Source organism: Sapajus apella, unplaced genomic scaffold (assembly GCF_009761245.1).
Source record: "Sapajus apella isolate SASKATOON/1434 unplaced genomic scaffold, GSC_monkey_1.0 scaffold62, whole genome shotgun sequence".
NCBI lineage: Eukaryota > Metazoa > Chordata > Mammalia > Primates > Cebidae > Sapajus > Sapajus apella.
Window position 1 is genome coordinate 6,784,566 of NW_022437002.1, and position 16,064 is coordinate 6,800,629.

At 49.2% G+C, this 16,064-nt stretch overlaps 1 protein-coding gene across 3 annotated transcripts; it reads left to right on the forward strand.

The window, feature by feature from the left end:
* Positions 1–4,069: 4,069 nt before the first annotated feature.
* On the forward strand, positions 4,070–6,791 carry GJA4 (gap junction protein alpha 4). 3 transcript variants are annotated; one of them, XM_032246845.1, is made up of 2 exons: positions 4,070–4,165; positions 5,247–6,791. In XM_032246845.1, exon 2 carries the CDS (start codon positions 5,264–5,266, stop codon positions 6,263–6,265), a length of 1,002 nt encoding a protein of 333 aa, XP_032102736.1. In that variant the 5' UTR covers positions 4,070–4,165; positions 5,247–5,263; the 3' UTR covers positions 6,266–6,791. The 3 variants fall into 3 exon arrangements, with proteins under 3 accessions (XP_032102736.1, XP_032102737.1, XP_032102738.1); XM_032246846.1 differs by having other exon boundaries at positions 4,071–4,153; XM_032246847.1 differs by lacking the exon at positions 4,070–4,165 and adding an exon at positions 4,198–4,394.
* The last annotated feature ends 9,273 nt before the right edge of the window (positions 6,792–16,064 follow it).

The window sequence follows — 16,064 nt, forward strand, 5'->3', positions numbered from 1 at the left end:
AATTCTACCACCCAGTGTGATGGCATCAGGAGGTGGGGCCTTCAGGGGTCACTAGGTCATGGGATGGAGCCTCCTGAATGGGATTAGTGCCCTTATAAGAAGACACAGGAAAGAGATGGTCCCTCTCTCTCTCCTCCATGTGAGAATGCAAACAGAAAATGGCCCTCACCAAGAACTTTGCCATGCTGGCACCTGAATCTCCGACTTCTATGCTTCCCAACTATGAGAAATAAATGTCTGTTGTTTAAGCTACTCAGTCTTACAGCAGCCCAAACTGACATCCCATCATCTCTCACTGAGATGACTGCTTCCATCTCTCACTTCCTGCCTCTGACTCTGGGACGTGGACTCTGAGGAAGGGTTAAGAGGGTACACTGGGGAGTGGCTTCTATAAGCGGAAAAGGGCAGGAAGTAGGATTGACAGCAAGACGTGTCCCAGGGAGCTCAGAAGCAGAGACTGGTACGTGGGGAGCTCTGCATCGAACAGCAAAGGCGAGGCCTTGGCCATCCCCTGGCCTAGTCATGGCCTGAGGCCATCCCAGGAAGAACATGGCCATCTAGACAGCAGAAGCACCCCTGGAAGTCCTAATAGGTGGAGGCAGTCAGCTGGCTAGGCTTCACACAGCTGGACAGCAAGTCCTACATTGAAGGCGGTTGCCTGTCACCCACCACCATAGTCTATTCCCGGCACAGCAGCTGGGGTGATCCTGTCAAAACCTAAGTCAGGCCACATCACTCCTCGGTCCGAAATCTCCAAAGGCAACCTACACAGGCCTTCAAGAGCCCGCAAGATCTGCCCCACCTGCATCTTGCCTGTTGCCTTGCTAAACGCCTCTCTTTGCTCACCTGTTGCAACCACGTGACTTCCTGCTGTCCCCAAGCCAGGAAGCACCAGGCACACTCCCTCCCCAGGACCTTTGCATACTAGGTTCCCTCTATGTGGAATGCTATGCCCGCAAGTAGCCATAGGGCTCCCTCCCTGCCTTCAGGGCTGGCATCAAATGTCAACTGCTGAGTGAGACATCCTCTCCTCTTCTATTAGAAATTGAAACTTGCCACCCCTGCACTGTCACTCCTCCCTACTTTATTTCCCTCACAGCATTCATCACCATCTAACATGTTCTACATTTTATTATCTGTCTTCTGGCCAGCTAGAATGTAAAACCCCCGAGGACGGGGATTTTTTGTTGTTGTTCCTTGGTTATTTCTAATGTGTAGGACAGCGTCACAGTGCACAGGAGGTGCTCAGCTTACTTTTGCACCAAACTACTTGTTGAATTAACAAATTTACATACAGGCCTGGTGCACTGCTAAGTGGTGGAGATATAAAGACCCAGCTGCCTGCCCTCAAGGGGCTCAAGTAGACCATGCACCAGGGAATGGGGAAAGGGGGGAGAGGGGAGTGGCTTCCTAGAGACAGAGTTTCAGTTTTGCAAGATGACAAAGCTCTGGAGATATGTTGCACAACAACATGAATATACTCAACACTACTGAACTGTACGCTTAAAACCCTTAAGATGATGCATTTTATGGTAGGTGCTTTTTAACACAAATAAAAATGTTTAAATAACAACAAAAACAATGCACCATGGGTAGTAGCTGAGCCACTGAGAGCACAAAGGTACAGCTAGCCCAGAGGAGGACAGCACGGGGACTTCTGGGAGAAGGCAACAACTGAGAAAGGTCCTGATTCACAGGGGTCGGCATGTGAGGGTGCTCCATGCAGAGGGAACAGCACGGACGAAGGCAAGAGTGCACAGAGAACCCCAGCAGTGAGATATGGTTGGGTCACAGAGAGAAGGGTGAGGAGTAAGGCTGGAGAAGTGGCCAAGGACTGGAGGTTGGTGAGCCTAGGGCTTACCCAGAAGGTGATAGGGAGCTATAGATGGCTTTTCAGCAGAGCAATGTTGGTCAGATTCCTAGGGAAGTGTGGAGGCTTGGTTGAAGGGGTGGGGCCAGAGGCCAGGAGACCAGCTGGGAGGCCACTGAGGTGGCGGCAGCCTGAACAGGTCCAGGGCAGTGGGAATGCAGGGAAGTGTGGGGTTCCCGGGACGTTTCCCAGGTGGAAAGGCCAGGTTGTGGTAACTGTTGTCTTGGTTGATCCCAGCTTCTTCATCCTCTGGGGAAGAGGCTGAGTTATTCGAACCTCCTAATTTGAGGAAGAGGTCAGAGCAGGGTGAGGGCAGCCTTGACGTCACTCCCCAGCTCTCCCCTCGCTCCTGCCTCTTCCCAATAGACCGAATCAGAAAGGCTTTGGGAGAGCTGGGGCCAGCCCCAGGAGAGGAACTCGGGAGTGAGCAGAGCTGCAGTGGGGGCGTGGTGAGAACCAGCCTCCAGGAGCCTTGGTTCTCATGCCCTCAAGGGTCAGAACTAAATGGGGCAGTTGTCAGCTTCAGAAATCCAGGAGACTCAGTTCAGCCTGGCCCTGAGGGAGAAGCCTAGAGGGGAAGCCAGCTCAGCCGGACCCCCCCAGGGGCAGCCATCCCTGAAGTTCTCAGGTCTGAATGTCCCCACTCGCCACCAAAGATGTCCTCCTGCTGGGCCCAAAGACAGAACCCTTAGGGACCCAGTCCTGGGGCCCAGGGAATCCAAGGATTGAATCCTGTTGTGGAGGAACAGGGACTTTTGCGCCACCAGCCCCCCCTCCCCCCCGCCAGTAGCCCCCTGCCACCTTCCCTTTCCTCAGCTGCACCAGCCCCTACCACCCTCCAAGAACAACCCACAGGCCCTTTTTGTTATAGTATCACAATGTTTTTAGCCTCTACTCGCTTGAAAAACTTTATCTACCACCATTACACTATGTGCTTTGATGATGGTACACACTATATGCCATCAACCCTACAGAGTAGATTCTATTACTATCCTCATTCTGCAGAGGAAGAAATTGAGGCACAGGGATTTGAGTCACTTGCCTAAAGGTACAGTAGTCAATAGCAAAGTCTCAACTCCTGGGCTCAGCCACCAACAAAGTCTCAGCACTGAGGGTAGTGGCCACCGTCTCAGGGCCCCACAGCTCCAGGCCCTCTAGCCATGCTCCTGCTGCCTCTCTACCTAGAATGCTCATCCCCTCCACTTGGCTAATGGAGGGGAAAGAGCATTTCCTCTCCTCCGGGAAATGTTCCTAACCAAGTCCCCTGGGAATCATCCAGTGCCTCTCAGGAGAGCTTTCCACATTTATCATTTTACCATTATCCAAGTGCTGATATGCTCAATCCCTGCACCAGCAGCCAGTGAGGGAGAAGGCCAGACAGCAGGTTTGGCTGGTTCATCATGGCATTCCCAGGTCCCCAGGCAGCATCTGCAGCACAGCAGACCCTCATCGATGTTCACCCACCTGTGATGCCTGAATGCAAGGTCTATGTAGCCCTTTCATTCCTAGGGATGTCCCCACATCACCAGGCCACCATTTACAGGCATGAGAACTGAGTCTAAGCTAACGGTCAGACGGTTCCCCGACCCCGTCTCAAGGAGTCTATGGCAGTTGCTTAACGGTCTCTGATTGTGTAGCCTGCCCAGGCATGGAGATGTTTGAGAATTCTGGAAGAACAAGGGTTAGGTGTAGGCAGACCCCAGCTCTACCACTGATGCTGGAAGTGTGGATTACAACCCCTGTCCCCCGTTGTGGCTCTCCACACCGTAATCAGCCTGGATCACCTCATCCTGGCACACTAGGGCCACCTAGCAAATGAGGGGTCCCCACACCCCAGTCCCATCTGCCCACCCTCACAGGCCCCCAGGCCAGTAGCCCAGATCAACAGCTCTTCCTGCAGCCCTTTCAAAACCAGCCACCCTGAGAGAGCCTGGCCTGGGAGAACTCCCCTTCCCCCACCAAAGAAACTACAGAAGGAGAGTTTGCCGTCTGGAATACCTGATGGAGAAAGAACGGAGAGGAGAGGTAGGTCAGCCCCTCTTGCCTCCACCCCAAATCACAGGGCCACCTCCCCGAAGTGGGTTTAGGGAGTCTGCACCTCCCAGTCCCCGCCCCCGCCCTCTCTCCAGCGCCCGCCGCCCTCCCCGTCGCGTTTCCTGCCCCCACCCCGCCCCTCTGCGCTATTTAAGGCGCCCCCGCCGCCCTCGCGGTCCAGCAGGGCTCCCGCGGGCGCCGTTCCGGCCATCGTCCCCACCTCCACCTGGGCCGCCCGGCAGGCAGGCGGTGAGTCGCGAGGTAGGAGGGGACCGGGGACGCCACCTGCTCGCAGGAGGCCGGGAGGAGTCTTGGGTCCTCCGAGGCCCGGACCGGGGTTACTGCGGAACGCAGCAGCGACAGAGCCGCGCTCACCCAGGTGGCCTTGGCCAGGCTCCCACCCTCTTTCCATGGAATCCTTATAACAACCGGAGGCGGTGGGAATACTATTGTTTCCACGCTACTGTGGAGGAGACTGAGGCGCCCAGAGGTTTGTTCCTTATCCAAGGGGCCGCAAATTTGAACCCAGGGCCGCTTCCAGAGCCTGGCTAGAAACAGCTTTGCACCTGGGAAGAGGCACTTCCCCCTTGGGAACTTTGTGGCCTGTGCCTCACCCTGCAGTGAACGATTCCTTTCAAGAGTCTAGAATTTGGCAGCATCAGCTTTAGGAGTGGGAGGGGGTGGGAGTGGAGGTGGAGGAAGAAGTCCATGGTCATTATTGCTGACAGGTGGAGCTAAAGGATGCTGCTGCCTTCAGCTTCTAAAAGCTCTCCCTCCTCCCAGCCCCTGTGGCTCAAAGATTAGAATGACGCCAGCTGGGTAAGATATGAAGCGGGGAGCAAGGACCTGAGGCTTTGAGCCCCCTAAGAAGCAGAAGATAACACTTTTACCAACAGCACCATCCCCCGCGCTCTGTGGGTAGCCAACTTTGGGCAAAAGGGAGGAAGGGCATAGCCCAGCTGCACAGCCTTGGATAAGTTCCTCAAATTCTGTTCCCACAGGCGAAGGAGCCTCAACTCCACCCAGATTTCCTTGGCCTGTGGCCATCCTGGGGCGATGGCTCGGGGACAAGAGGGACATAGATGTGTGATTAGGTAGAGCCCTTAGCCATAGCAGAATGAGACCATGCAAAGAGGTTGGCAGCCAACATCCAAAAATCTGCTTTGGGTCCTGCCTGCACTGCTGAGTGGGAGCCCCCAGGCTGGTCCTTCCCCTTCCTGAGCCTGGGTTTCTTTGTAGGTAGGATGGGCAAGGCAGACGTCCCTGCAGACTTGTTGCTGGACGAACGAGAAGGATGCCATGCTGACATGCTGACATGCTGACACACTCTGTCTCCTTGCAGACGGAGGCCCGGGAGCCATGGGTGACTGGGGCTTCCTCGAGAAGCTGCTAGACCAGGTCCAGGAGCACTCCACCGTGGTGGGCAAGATCTGGCTGACAGTGCTCTTCATCTTCCGCATCCTTATCCTGGGACTTGCTGGCGAGTCAGTGTGGGGTGATGAGCAGTCAGATTTCGAGTGTAACACGGCCCAGCCGGGCTGCACCAACGTCTGCTATGACCAGGCCTTCCCCATCTCCCACATCCGCTACTGGGTGCTGCAGTTCCTCTTCGTCAGCACGCCCACCCTGGTCTACCTGGGCCATGTAATTTACCTCTCTCGGAGAGAAGAGCGGCTGCGGCAGAAGGAGGGAGAGCTGCGGGCACTGCCGGCCAAGGACCCACAGGTGGAGCGGGCGCTGGCGGCTGTAGAGCGTCAGATGGCCAAGATCTCGGTGGCAGAAGATGGTCGCCTGCGCATCCGTGGAGCACTGATGGGCACCTATGTGGCCAGCGTGCTCTGCAAGAGCGTGCTAGAGGCAGGCTTCCTCTATGGCCAGTGGCGCCTATACGGCTGGACCATGGAGCCTGTGTTTGTGTGCCAGCGAGCGCCCTGCCCCTACCTCGTGGACTGCTTTGTCTCTCGCCCCACGGAGAAGACTATCTTCATCATCTTCATGCTGGTGGTCGGACTCATCTCCCTGGTGCTTAACCTGCTGGAGTTGGTGCACCTGCTGTGTCGCTGCCTCAGCCGGGGGATGAAGGCACCGCAGGGCCAAGACGCACCCCCAACCCAGGGCACCTCCTCAGACCCTTACACGGACCAGGTCTTCTTCTACCTCCCCATGGGCCAGGGGCCCTCATCCCCGCCATGCCCCACCTACAATGGGCTCTCATCCAGCGAGCAGAACTGGGCCAACCTGACTACGGAGGAGAGGCTGGCTTCTTCTAGGCCCCCTCTCTTCCTGGACCCACCCCCTCAGAATGGCCGAAAATCCCCCAGTCGCCCCAGCAGCTCTGCTTCTAAGAAGCAGTATGTATAGAGGCCTGGGGCTTATGTCACCCAACAGAGGGGTCCTGAGAAGTATGGCTGCCTGGGATGCCCCCGCCTTGAAGGCTCTGCATTGATGACTGGGCCAGGGAAGCAGATGCCTGCTGGCCACAGAGCCGCATTGCAAGTTGTTCTTGAACACCTGAGGCCTTCCTGGTGCCCACCAGGCACTATGGCTTCCTCTCCAGTATGTGGCTTTGCCTAAGCACAGACAGAGTCAGCATGGGAGGCTCCTGGCCAAGGGTATTGGGGGCCCTCTGGCCTTTTGCAACTGATCCAGAGGGACCCAGAGCCAACTTACCCCAACCTCACCCTACGGAAGAGTCACCCATGCGCAGGTTGGCCTCACAACCTCACCTCACAGAAAAAGGCAGATTGAGGCTGCTGGGTCAGCCTTGATCTCACAGACAGAGCCTATGCCGGATCTGGCCCTGTCAAGGGAACTGGAGCCTTGTTTTCATCACTCCTTCCTAGTTCTGCTGTTCATGCTTCTAAAATAAACAGGACTTGATCACAAGCTAGGTGTGTATTTATACAATCATATGTGCTGGGGGTGGGAGGGATTGAGTTATTTTGCCCAGGCTTCCTTTTCTTTTTGGTCCATAATCTCTTTGGTCTCTGCAACCCCCAACTCCAGCCAGCACCTTGAATCCTCAAACTCATACCTTCTGGCCCCAACAGCCCTGATTCCTAAATGCTCTGCCTTTTGAAAAGCCTCAGACACTATCTTCTTTTCGTCCCCACTGCTCCAGCCCATTAAGCATAAGTGTGCTTGCCCTGCCTCCCCCATGCCCGTCGCTAATCTGGCCACACTGCCCCCTGCAAAGTGCTTCCATACTGGATGGTTTGCTCCCCAAGCATGCCTGCCAGCCAAACCCTTCACGGTCCAGTTCAGGCGGGCCCTGCGCTCACCCCACCTCATCCTCATCCTTGGTATTTGGGAAGGGAGGCTTAGGTCACTTGTCCTTCCTACCTTGGCCCTTTCTAGTCTGCCCACCAGGAGGAGCAACTTAAGGATCTGCTTTTTATCTGCTCTCCATGCACCCAGACCTCAGCAAGGACAATGGCAATGTACAGAAGTGGAAGAGGTTGAATCTTGCCAATGAGTCACCAAGGCTGCAGAAACAAAATGAACAATTGAACTGGGTCTTGACTAGGAGTTCACTGGGGAGGGAAAGAGAACACTGAGGATTCCAGCAGAGAACACTGCTTGTGCAAAGTCAGAGGAGGGACTGACAGGCTGAGGGGGCACTTAGGTCCTGATGAGCCATCGAGATACAGGAGGCGTGGCTGAGGATGGGTCCACTGCTGGCAGAATTGACCTATGTGGAAGGTGACCCAGGCAGGGGAGAGCACTAGGTAGTGACCCTCAGAAGCAAGCTGGTTGTCCTCCCTTTCCAGGGGGACCTCTTGGGCTAGGGCTGAAGAAGGGAAGGGGGCCTATCTGATACGGCCACATCCTTCTTGAAAGCCATGATGCCTTTACAGCAGGTTGGCAAGTTGGCCCCTCTCCCATCAGGATATGTGTTGAAAACACCAGCTCTGTACCCCTCATCCACAGCTCACTCACTCACTTGCTGCTTACCCAGCGAGTCTGAATGCTCAGCCTAATAAATTACCACCCTCTTCCTCTTCCAGCTGTGGTTTGCATTGTTCCCTCTGAATCCCTGAAATCGATCAGGCCAGTTTCCTCCTGGCTCCCCAGATTCACCCAGCACATTCCCACCCTGCTCCTGTGTCAGCATGCCGTGTCCCTGTCCCCATACCTCAAAATTCCGCCAATCCTTTAAATACTACTGGACCCTGGAAAAGGCCTTAGTGCAGAATAATGAGATGAGCTTTAGCATCAGAGGGCCCTGAGTTTAAATGCTGTGGTCTGGAGTCAATTATTTCGCTTCTCTAAGTCTCAGTTTTCTATTCCCTAAAATGCAAATAGCATCACCTGCCTCACAAGTGATAGGAAACCAAATAAGTGAAAGTACATGACTGTGCCTGGCTCAGGAATCATGCAGTAAAATTAAGCTCACACCTTTCAGCCAGGCTAACAGAGGTTCCAGGAAGCCCTCCTGACTTCTCCAGCTAGTCTCCAGCAATCGCCACTACCTCTCAGGGATCTGAACCACTGCTGGATTGAGTAAGGCTGGGCTCAATCCTGAAAGCCTCAAAAAGGAGGCTGTTCGCACATTGGAAGTCCATGACCCCAGGAAGTTGAGGTCCTTGTCTAAGAGATTCTCCTCTGGCCAGGGTGAGAGGCTAGAGACTACAGGTTAGAAGTTGTTCTTTTACTTTGGGAGGCTGAGGCGGGTGGATCACCTGAGGTCAGGAGTTTGAGACCAACCTGATCAACACGGAGAAACCCCATCTCTATTAAAAATACAACATTAGCCAGACATGGTAGAACATGCCTGTAATCCAGCTACTCAGGAGGCTGAGGCAGGAGAATCATTTGAACACGAGAGGCAGAGGTTGCAGTGAGCCAAGACTGTGCCATTGCACTCCAGCCTGGGTGACAAAAGCGAAACTCTGTCTCAAGGGGAAAAAAAAAAGTTGTCCTTTTAGAGCCAGCATTAGCCAAGGGGCCTGAGAACCCTTGTTTGGTGTTTCTGTTATCCCCAAACTTTCCTAGTTTGGAAAGGTAGGAGAAGAAAGGTTTTGGTAAGCAGAGATGGCATCCTTCCCTTCCCTCAAAGCTCACCCACTTTGAGCTTAGTGTCAGAGCTGGGATCAGGCTGGGGCTCAGGAACTCAGACCTTTGGCAAGACGAGTTGGGTCCTAGACCGGTGGCCACACAAACACAAGGACATATGGGCTGGGGGTTTAAGAGTGAGGACAGTGTTGTGGGGCTGGGATCATACCATTTGGGGTGGGGGTATGGTGAAGGCTACGCAGTGAAGAGCGGCTGTAAGCTCTGTCCCACCTGTATTCCCTTGCCAGGTACTGTACCAAAGCGACACAAACTGCAAGGCTTAAGCAACAGAAACTGATTCTCAGTCTGGAGGCCAGAAGTCTGAGATCAAGCTATCCAAAGGGCTAGTTCCTTCCGAGGGCTGTGAGGGAGACTGCTCCATGTGTCTCTCTTAGCTCTGGTGTTTTGCTGGCAATCTTCGGCACTCCTTGGCTTTTAGACGCATCACTCCCATCTCTGCCTTCATCTTCACCTGGTGTTCTCCCTTTACCTGTGTCTGTCCCTGTGTCTAAATTTCCCTTTTATAAGGACATCACCCATATTGGATTAGGACCCACCCTAATGACTTCAATTTAACTTGATTACCCCTCAAAAGACCTTATTTCCAAATAAGGTTACATTCTGCGGTATTAGGGGTTAAAACTTCCATGTAACTGGCAGGAGGCACGATTCAACCCAGACGACCACCCTCATGGCCCCACCTCACCTCTAAGCACTGGCTCACTGTAACCTTTGCCTCCCAGGTTCAAGCAATTATTGCGCCTCAGCCTCCCCAGTAGCTAGGATTACAGGTGTGTACCACTGTGCCTGGCTAATTTTTGTATTTTTAGTAGAGATGGGGTTTCACCATGAAACCCTCTCAGGCAGGAGCTCTGGAAAATGCTAGGTTTGTTGGATGCAGGCATCTCCCTGGTGATGTGGCTGTGTTCATCTCCCTGTGAACACAGCAGGTTCACACCTTTCTTTTCCTTTGCTTCCTTCTTACCTCTCACCAGTCTCTCCCTTGCTGCCACCAACCAAAATCTAGGTTGACAGCTGGTGGTTCTCAGTTACAGAAAGAGCCGCCGTTTGCAGTTAGGAGACTCGGCTCCTACCTCACACTCGCTTGACTGTGGCTGTTTCCCTTCTCCAGGCCTCAATTTCCCCATTGTGAAATGAAAGAGTTGGATGAGAAACATGTATGTGACAATTAGGTATGAGGAGCGTTGCATGGGGTAACTTGTCACTCATCATTGATCTGAAACTCACGAGTGATGTTGCTACTTTGCATGAATCAGAAAAAAGTCAAGGTTGTTTCTGTAATAAGATTAATTCCAGTCACTTAGATTCACATTGCCTTCCTGAATAGGAAAGACAAGGATGGGGTTATGTGGAGTGCACTGGGAATTTTGCATAACCCAAGGTCACCTTATCTATGACCCATGGGAGCATGAGGACATCACAAGCTGCACATAAACAAAGTAGAGGGCTGTCAAGCTGGGTGATGTCAAAACTTCTTCCCAATCTAACACATTGGCTCACTGGCCACTGGCTTTCCGGCCTTATGGTTCTATCATTGACCTCCAGTTTTTTGACTAGGGATTCTTCCTTTTCACACCAACTTCAGCATGACCATTGACATTTGCAGGAAGAGGTATCATCACAGCATTGTCAGAACATCTCTCTCCACCTCTAAGAATCTCTCTCCAGCCTTGGCTCTGATCCCAGAGCCATGGGACACTCAGTTCTGTCCTTCCCAAATAGTACTACAGCCACATACAGACAGCCACCAGGTCCAGCCTGAGCCTGCCTTTCCCTCCCATTCCTCCAGATAATCCTGATTTCCAGAAGTCTCTGGCCAACCTGCAATTTGTTTACTTTCTTTTTTTTTTTTTCTGAGGTGAAGTCTCACTCTGTTGCCCAGGCTGGAGTGCAGTGGCATGATCTCGGCTCAATGCAATCTCTGCCCCCCGGGTTTAAGCAATTTTTGTGCCTCAGCCTTCCCAGTAGCTAGGATTGCAGGTGTGTACCACCAGGCCTGGCTAATTCTTATCTTTTTAGTGGAGACTAAAATAGTTGTATTTTCTTTTAACAATTGTATTTTTCACTATGTTGGCTAGGCTGGTCTTGAACTCCTAACCTCAGATGATCCACCCACCTTGCCTCCCAAAGTGCTGGGATTATAGGCATGAGTCACTGCGCCCAGCCTACTTTCCCCTTACCGTGTGCCACCCTCCCTGTATGCTAGACATGACACTCTGGTTGGTCAGAATCCAGATTATTGCCTCTCTTGCCCTAAAAAACTTCTACTTCTATTAATGCTGCCTAAGATTACATTTTTTAATTTTCTCCTCCTTTACATATATAAAAATTCTTTTGAATTATAAAGATAATGCATGATCATTGAAGACAGTGAATGAGACCCCACCACCCAGAGGTAACAACTGTTAATATTCAGCAGTAATTCCCTCCAGCCTTCTTCCATGTATATTTTAAAATAAAATCTTAGTAAAGATATACCTACAATTTTATATTGTGCTTTTTTTTCATTTTACAACAAATCATAAGTTTTTTCTCATGTCATTAAGAATATATTTTTGGAAATACCACTTAAAGGCTTTATTAATGCCTATTTAAACCATGACCCTGATATTGGATTTTTAGAATGTTCGCAGCTAATCACACTCTATTATAAACTGTACTGTGATGCAGATGTTTATACCTAAATGTTTTCCAACTTTCTGTTTCCTTAAAAAAAAAAAAGACATTCCAAGAAGTGAAATTACTGGGTCAAAAGGTAGGAAATTTTAATTAAAGAAAATTTAGGGGTTTTTTTCTGATTGTGGAAGTGATTCATTGTAGATGATTCAGAAACACAGAAAGCACAAATTACAAGAAATGAAGCCACAGACTGCCTCTGAGTAGGAATGGAGGTGGAGCTAAAAACAAGAGAGTTCATTGAAAGCAGCTAGGCCCCAGGGATTCCCTCCCTTCACTGAGCAGCGAGGTGACCACACCTTCCCAACTCTATGAAGGGGTGGACGTTTATTCTCTGGATAGGATAAAATCGAGAAATGCAGCCTGGTGCAGTGGCTCATGCCTATAATCCCAGCACTTTGGGAGGCCGAGACAGGTGGATCTCTTGAGGTCAGGAGTTCGAGACCAGCCTGGTCAACATGGTGAAAGCCCCATCTCTACTAAAAAACTAGCCGGGCGTGGTGGTGCACGCCTGTAGTCCCAGCTACTCGCACTCCAGCTTGGGTGATAGAGCGAGATTCTGTCTCAAAAAAAAAAAATCGAGAAATGCCAGGCATAATTGAGGGTAGGAGCACCATAAATAAAAGGAATTAAGTGGAAGTTTACATACTGAACAGTGGGTCCTTCTGCCTTCTCCCCGAAACTGACTCCCAAAACACTGGCTGATGGATGAGGCTAAAAAAAAAAAGAATCTGATCTAGCCTGAGGTCATGAAAGCCTGCCTGGAGGAGCTGGGCTTCACAGCCTGAACAGAATGATCTAGGAAGAGATGGGGAAGAGCATTCCAGGCAGACGGAATAGCATTTTCAAGGCTCTGAAGAAGGAGGAAGGGGCTTGAGATATTTGTTGCTCGTGGATGTTTTGATACAGACTGCCAAGTTGCTTTCCAGAAAAAAAAATTACTCATACATTCAGTGGCATTTTATGAAAGTGCTCATTTCAAGGTATACATAAGATGCATTATTATAATTTTTAAATTCCTTTGCCTATTATTAATTAAACAGGGGAAAAATGGTATCACCTTTCAATGGTGAGGCCTGATTACTAGTGAGTGTAGACTTTTTTTTTTTTTTTTTCCAGGCTGGAGTGTAGTGGTGCAATCTGGACTCATTACAGCCTCCTCCTCCCAGGCCTAAGCAATTCTTGTGCCACAGCCTCCCTAGTCGCTGGGATTACAGGTGTGTGCCACCATGCCTGGCTAATTTTTGCATTTTTTTATTTGTAGAGATGGAATTTCATCATGTTGCCTAGGCTGGTCCCTAATTCCTGGACTCAAGCAATACACCTGCCTCAGCCTCCCAAAGTGCTGGGATTACAGGCATAAGCTACCATGGCTGGCTAGTGAGGGTAGAGTTTTTAACGTATACTTCTTCAGCACTTTCGTTCCTTCTACGAATGTATTTTGCCCATTTTTCTATCAGGTTTTACTATTTTCTGATCAATTTGTATAAGCTCTTTGTAGATAGAGGATATAGACCCTTTACCCGGCATATTTGTTATAAAAAATTTTTCTGTATTATTTTGTTCTTTTGTCTGCAGATGTTTTTAATTTGTATGTAGTCAAATTTATGGATGTTTTTCCTTTCCAGTTATTTTGGGCTTACACTGTTATCCTCTTTCTAATATTATTTTTAATTTTATACTTTAATCTGCCTTGAACATAATACGAGACAAATAATTATTGAACAAAATAAGACAAAGCATGAACAATTAACCTAATTTTAGCATAAAAGGTGAAGTGCTAACTTTACCCCCCAAATAATCAATGGTTTTGGCAGCACTTATTGGATATTCCTTCCTATACTAATTTGTGGTAACAGCTTCACTATACTACATTTCACACTACATTTTATAGACTACCTATAATTCTGTTCCATTAATCTGTCAATTTATATGATACCACCATGCTTTTCATCAGTGTTGCTTTCTAACACAATCTTTCTGGTGTTTTTTTGGTTTGTTTTGCTTGTTTTATTTTGTTTTGAGACAGGATCTAGCTCTGCTGCCCAGGCTGGAGCGCAGTGGTGTGATCTTGGCTCACTACAGCATCCACCTCGTGTACTCAAGCATCCTCCCACTTCAACCTCCCGAGTAACTGGGATCACAGGCACACATCACCATGCCTGGCTAATTTTTGTATTTTTTTTGTGGAGACAGGGCCTCACTATGTTGTCCAGGCTGATCTGCCAGGCTGGAATGCAGTGGCACAATCTTGACTCACTGTAACCTCCTCCACCCGCCGGGTTGAAGTGTTTCTTCTGACTCAGCCTGCAGAGTAGCTGGGATTACAGGTGTGTGCCACCACACCCAGCTAATTTTTGTATTTTTAGTCGAGATGGGGTTTCACCATGTTGGCCAGGCTGGTCTCGAACTCCTGACCTCGTGATCCACTCGCCTTCCAAAGTGCTGGAATTACAGGGGTGAGCCACCACACCTGGCTAATACAGTCTTAATATCTGGTAGAATCCATTTTCCTTTTGTTATTTTTACTTTTCTTGAGACTCCTGGAAGCCAGGTATATATTTTCTATGCAAGTGTTTGGAAGAGTCTTGTCAGTGGATCTGACAGATCCAAAACAAAAAACCTAAAGACATGGGCACCAGGGGCTCCCCAAGAAATAGACAGCTAGATGGCCACACAGTGAAAATCACAGTCAGGAAGTCCTAATCATGCACACAGATAGTCCAAACACCTTTTTTTTCCCCATTAAGTTGAGTTTTTCTTTGCCTACTGCAATGGTTAGAGTGTCCAAAACAAATGTTTTGTTTTTGTTTGTTGAACAGACTTTATCTTCTGAATATTCAAAAATGCTCTTTTAGAATATTTTTAGGTTAACAGCAAAACTGAGCAGAAGATAAAGAGATTTTCCTCATATCCTCTGCCCACTTCCCACATGCACAGCCTCCTCACGTCAACATCCCCCACCAGAGAGGTACATTGCTACACTTGATTAACCTACATTGACGCATCCTTATTACCCAAAGTCCATAGTTTACAGTAGTGTTCTCTCTTGGTCAGACAGCTTTTTAGTGACCCTCTTTTAAATATAAGCACATGGCTAAGGATCCCAGGCATTTGAGAAAATCATCTAATATGAAAGAGTCTAAAATAATCAGAATAAAGCTCTCCAGAGAAAAGAGAGATTATGCATGGAGAATACAACATTTTTAACTATTATTACTTTATTCAGAAAAATATGATAATGTCTTTCTTATATGATAAAGAGGGTATTACAGCCAAGGAATAAGATAATACTCTAAGAAACAGATACGTAGACAACAATGACAAAACCAAGTTATTGGAAAGTAAAAGTATAATAGCAGAATTGAAAACTTCAATAGAAAGGCTGAAAGATAATGAAGTTCCCTAGAAACTAGAGTAAAAGACAAAGATACAGACATATATGAGGCCAACAAACATATGAAAAAATGCTCATCATCACTGGTCATTAGAGATATGCAAATCAAAACCACATTGGGATACCAGCTCACGCCAGTTAGAATGGCAATCATTAAAAAATCTGGAAACAACAGATGCTGGAGACGATGTGGAGAAATAGGAACACTTTTACACTGTTGGTGGGAGTGTAAATTAGTTTATCCATTGTGGAAGACAGTGTGGCAATTCCTCAAGGATCTAGAAACAGAAATTCCATTTGACCCAGCAATCCCGTTACTGGGTATATACCCAAAGGATTATAAATCATTCTGTTATAAAGACAACATGCACACATATGATCATTGTGACACTGTTTACAATAGCAAAGACGTGGAACAAACCCAAATGCCCATCAATGATAAACTGGACAAGGAAAATGTGGCACATATACACCATGGAATACTATGCAGCCATAAAAAACAATGAGTTTATGTCCTTTGTAGGGACATGGATGAATCTGGAAATCATCATTCTCAGCAAACTGACGCAAGAACAGAAAACCAAACACCGCATGTTCTCACTCATAGATGGGTGTTGAACAATGAGAATACATGGACACAGGAGGAAAGCATCGCATGCTGGGTTCTGTTGGGGGGCTGTGGGAGGGAAAGCACGGGGGGAGGTTGGGGAGAGATAATATGGGGAGAAATGCCAGATATAAGTGACGGGGGGATAGAGGCAGTAAATCATCATGCCATGTATGTACCTATGCAACAATCCTGCATGATCTGCACATGTACCCCAGAACCTAAAGTACAATTAAAAAATAAATAAATAGGCCGGGCGCGGTGGCTCAAGCCTGTAATCCCAGCACTTTGGGAGGCCGAGGCGGGTAGATCACAAGGTCAAGAGATCGAGACCATCCTGGTCAACATGGTGAAACCCCGTCTCTACTAAAACTACAAAAAATTAGCTGGGCATGGTGGCGCAT

Bases quoted from the DNA above. Each gene is read 5' to 3' on its own strand.
- GJA4 (XM_032246845.1), top strand. From the start codon at position 5,264: ATGGGTGACTGGGGCTTCCTCGAGAAGCTGCTAGACCAGGTCCAGGAG.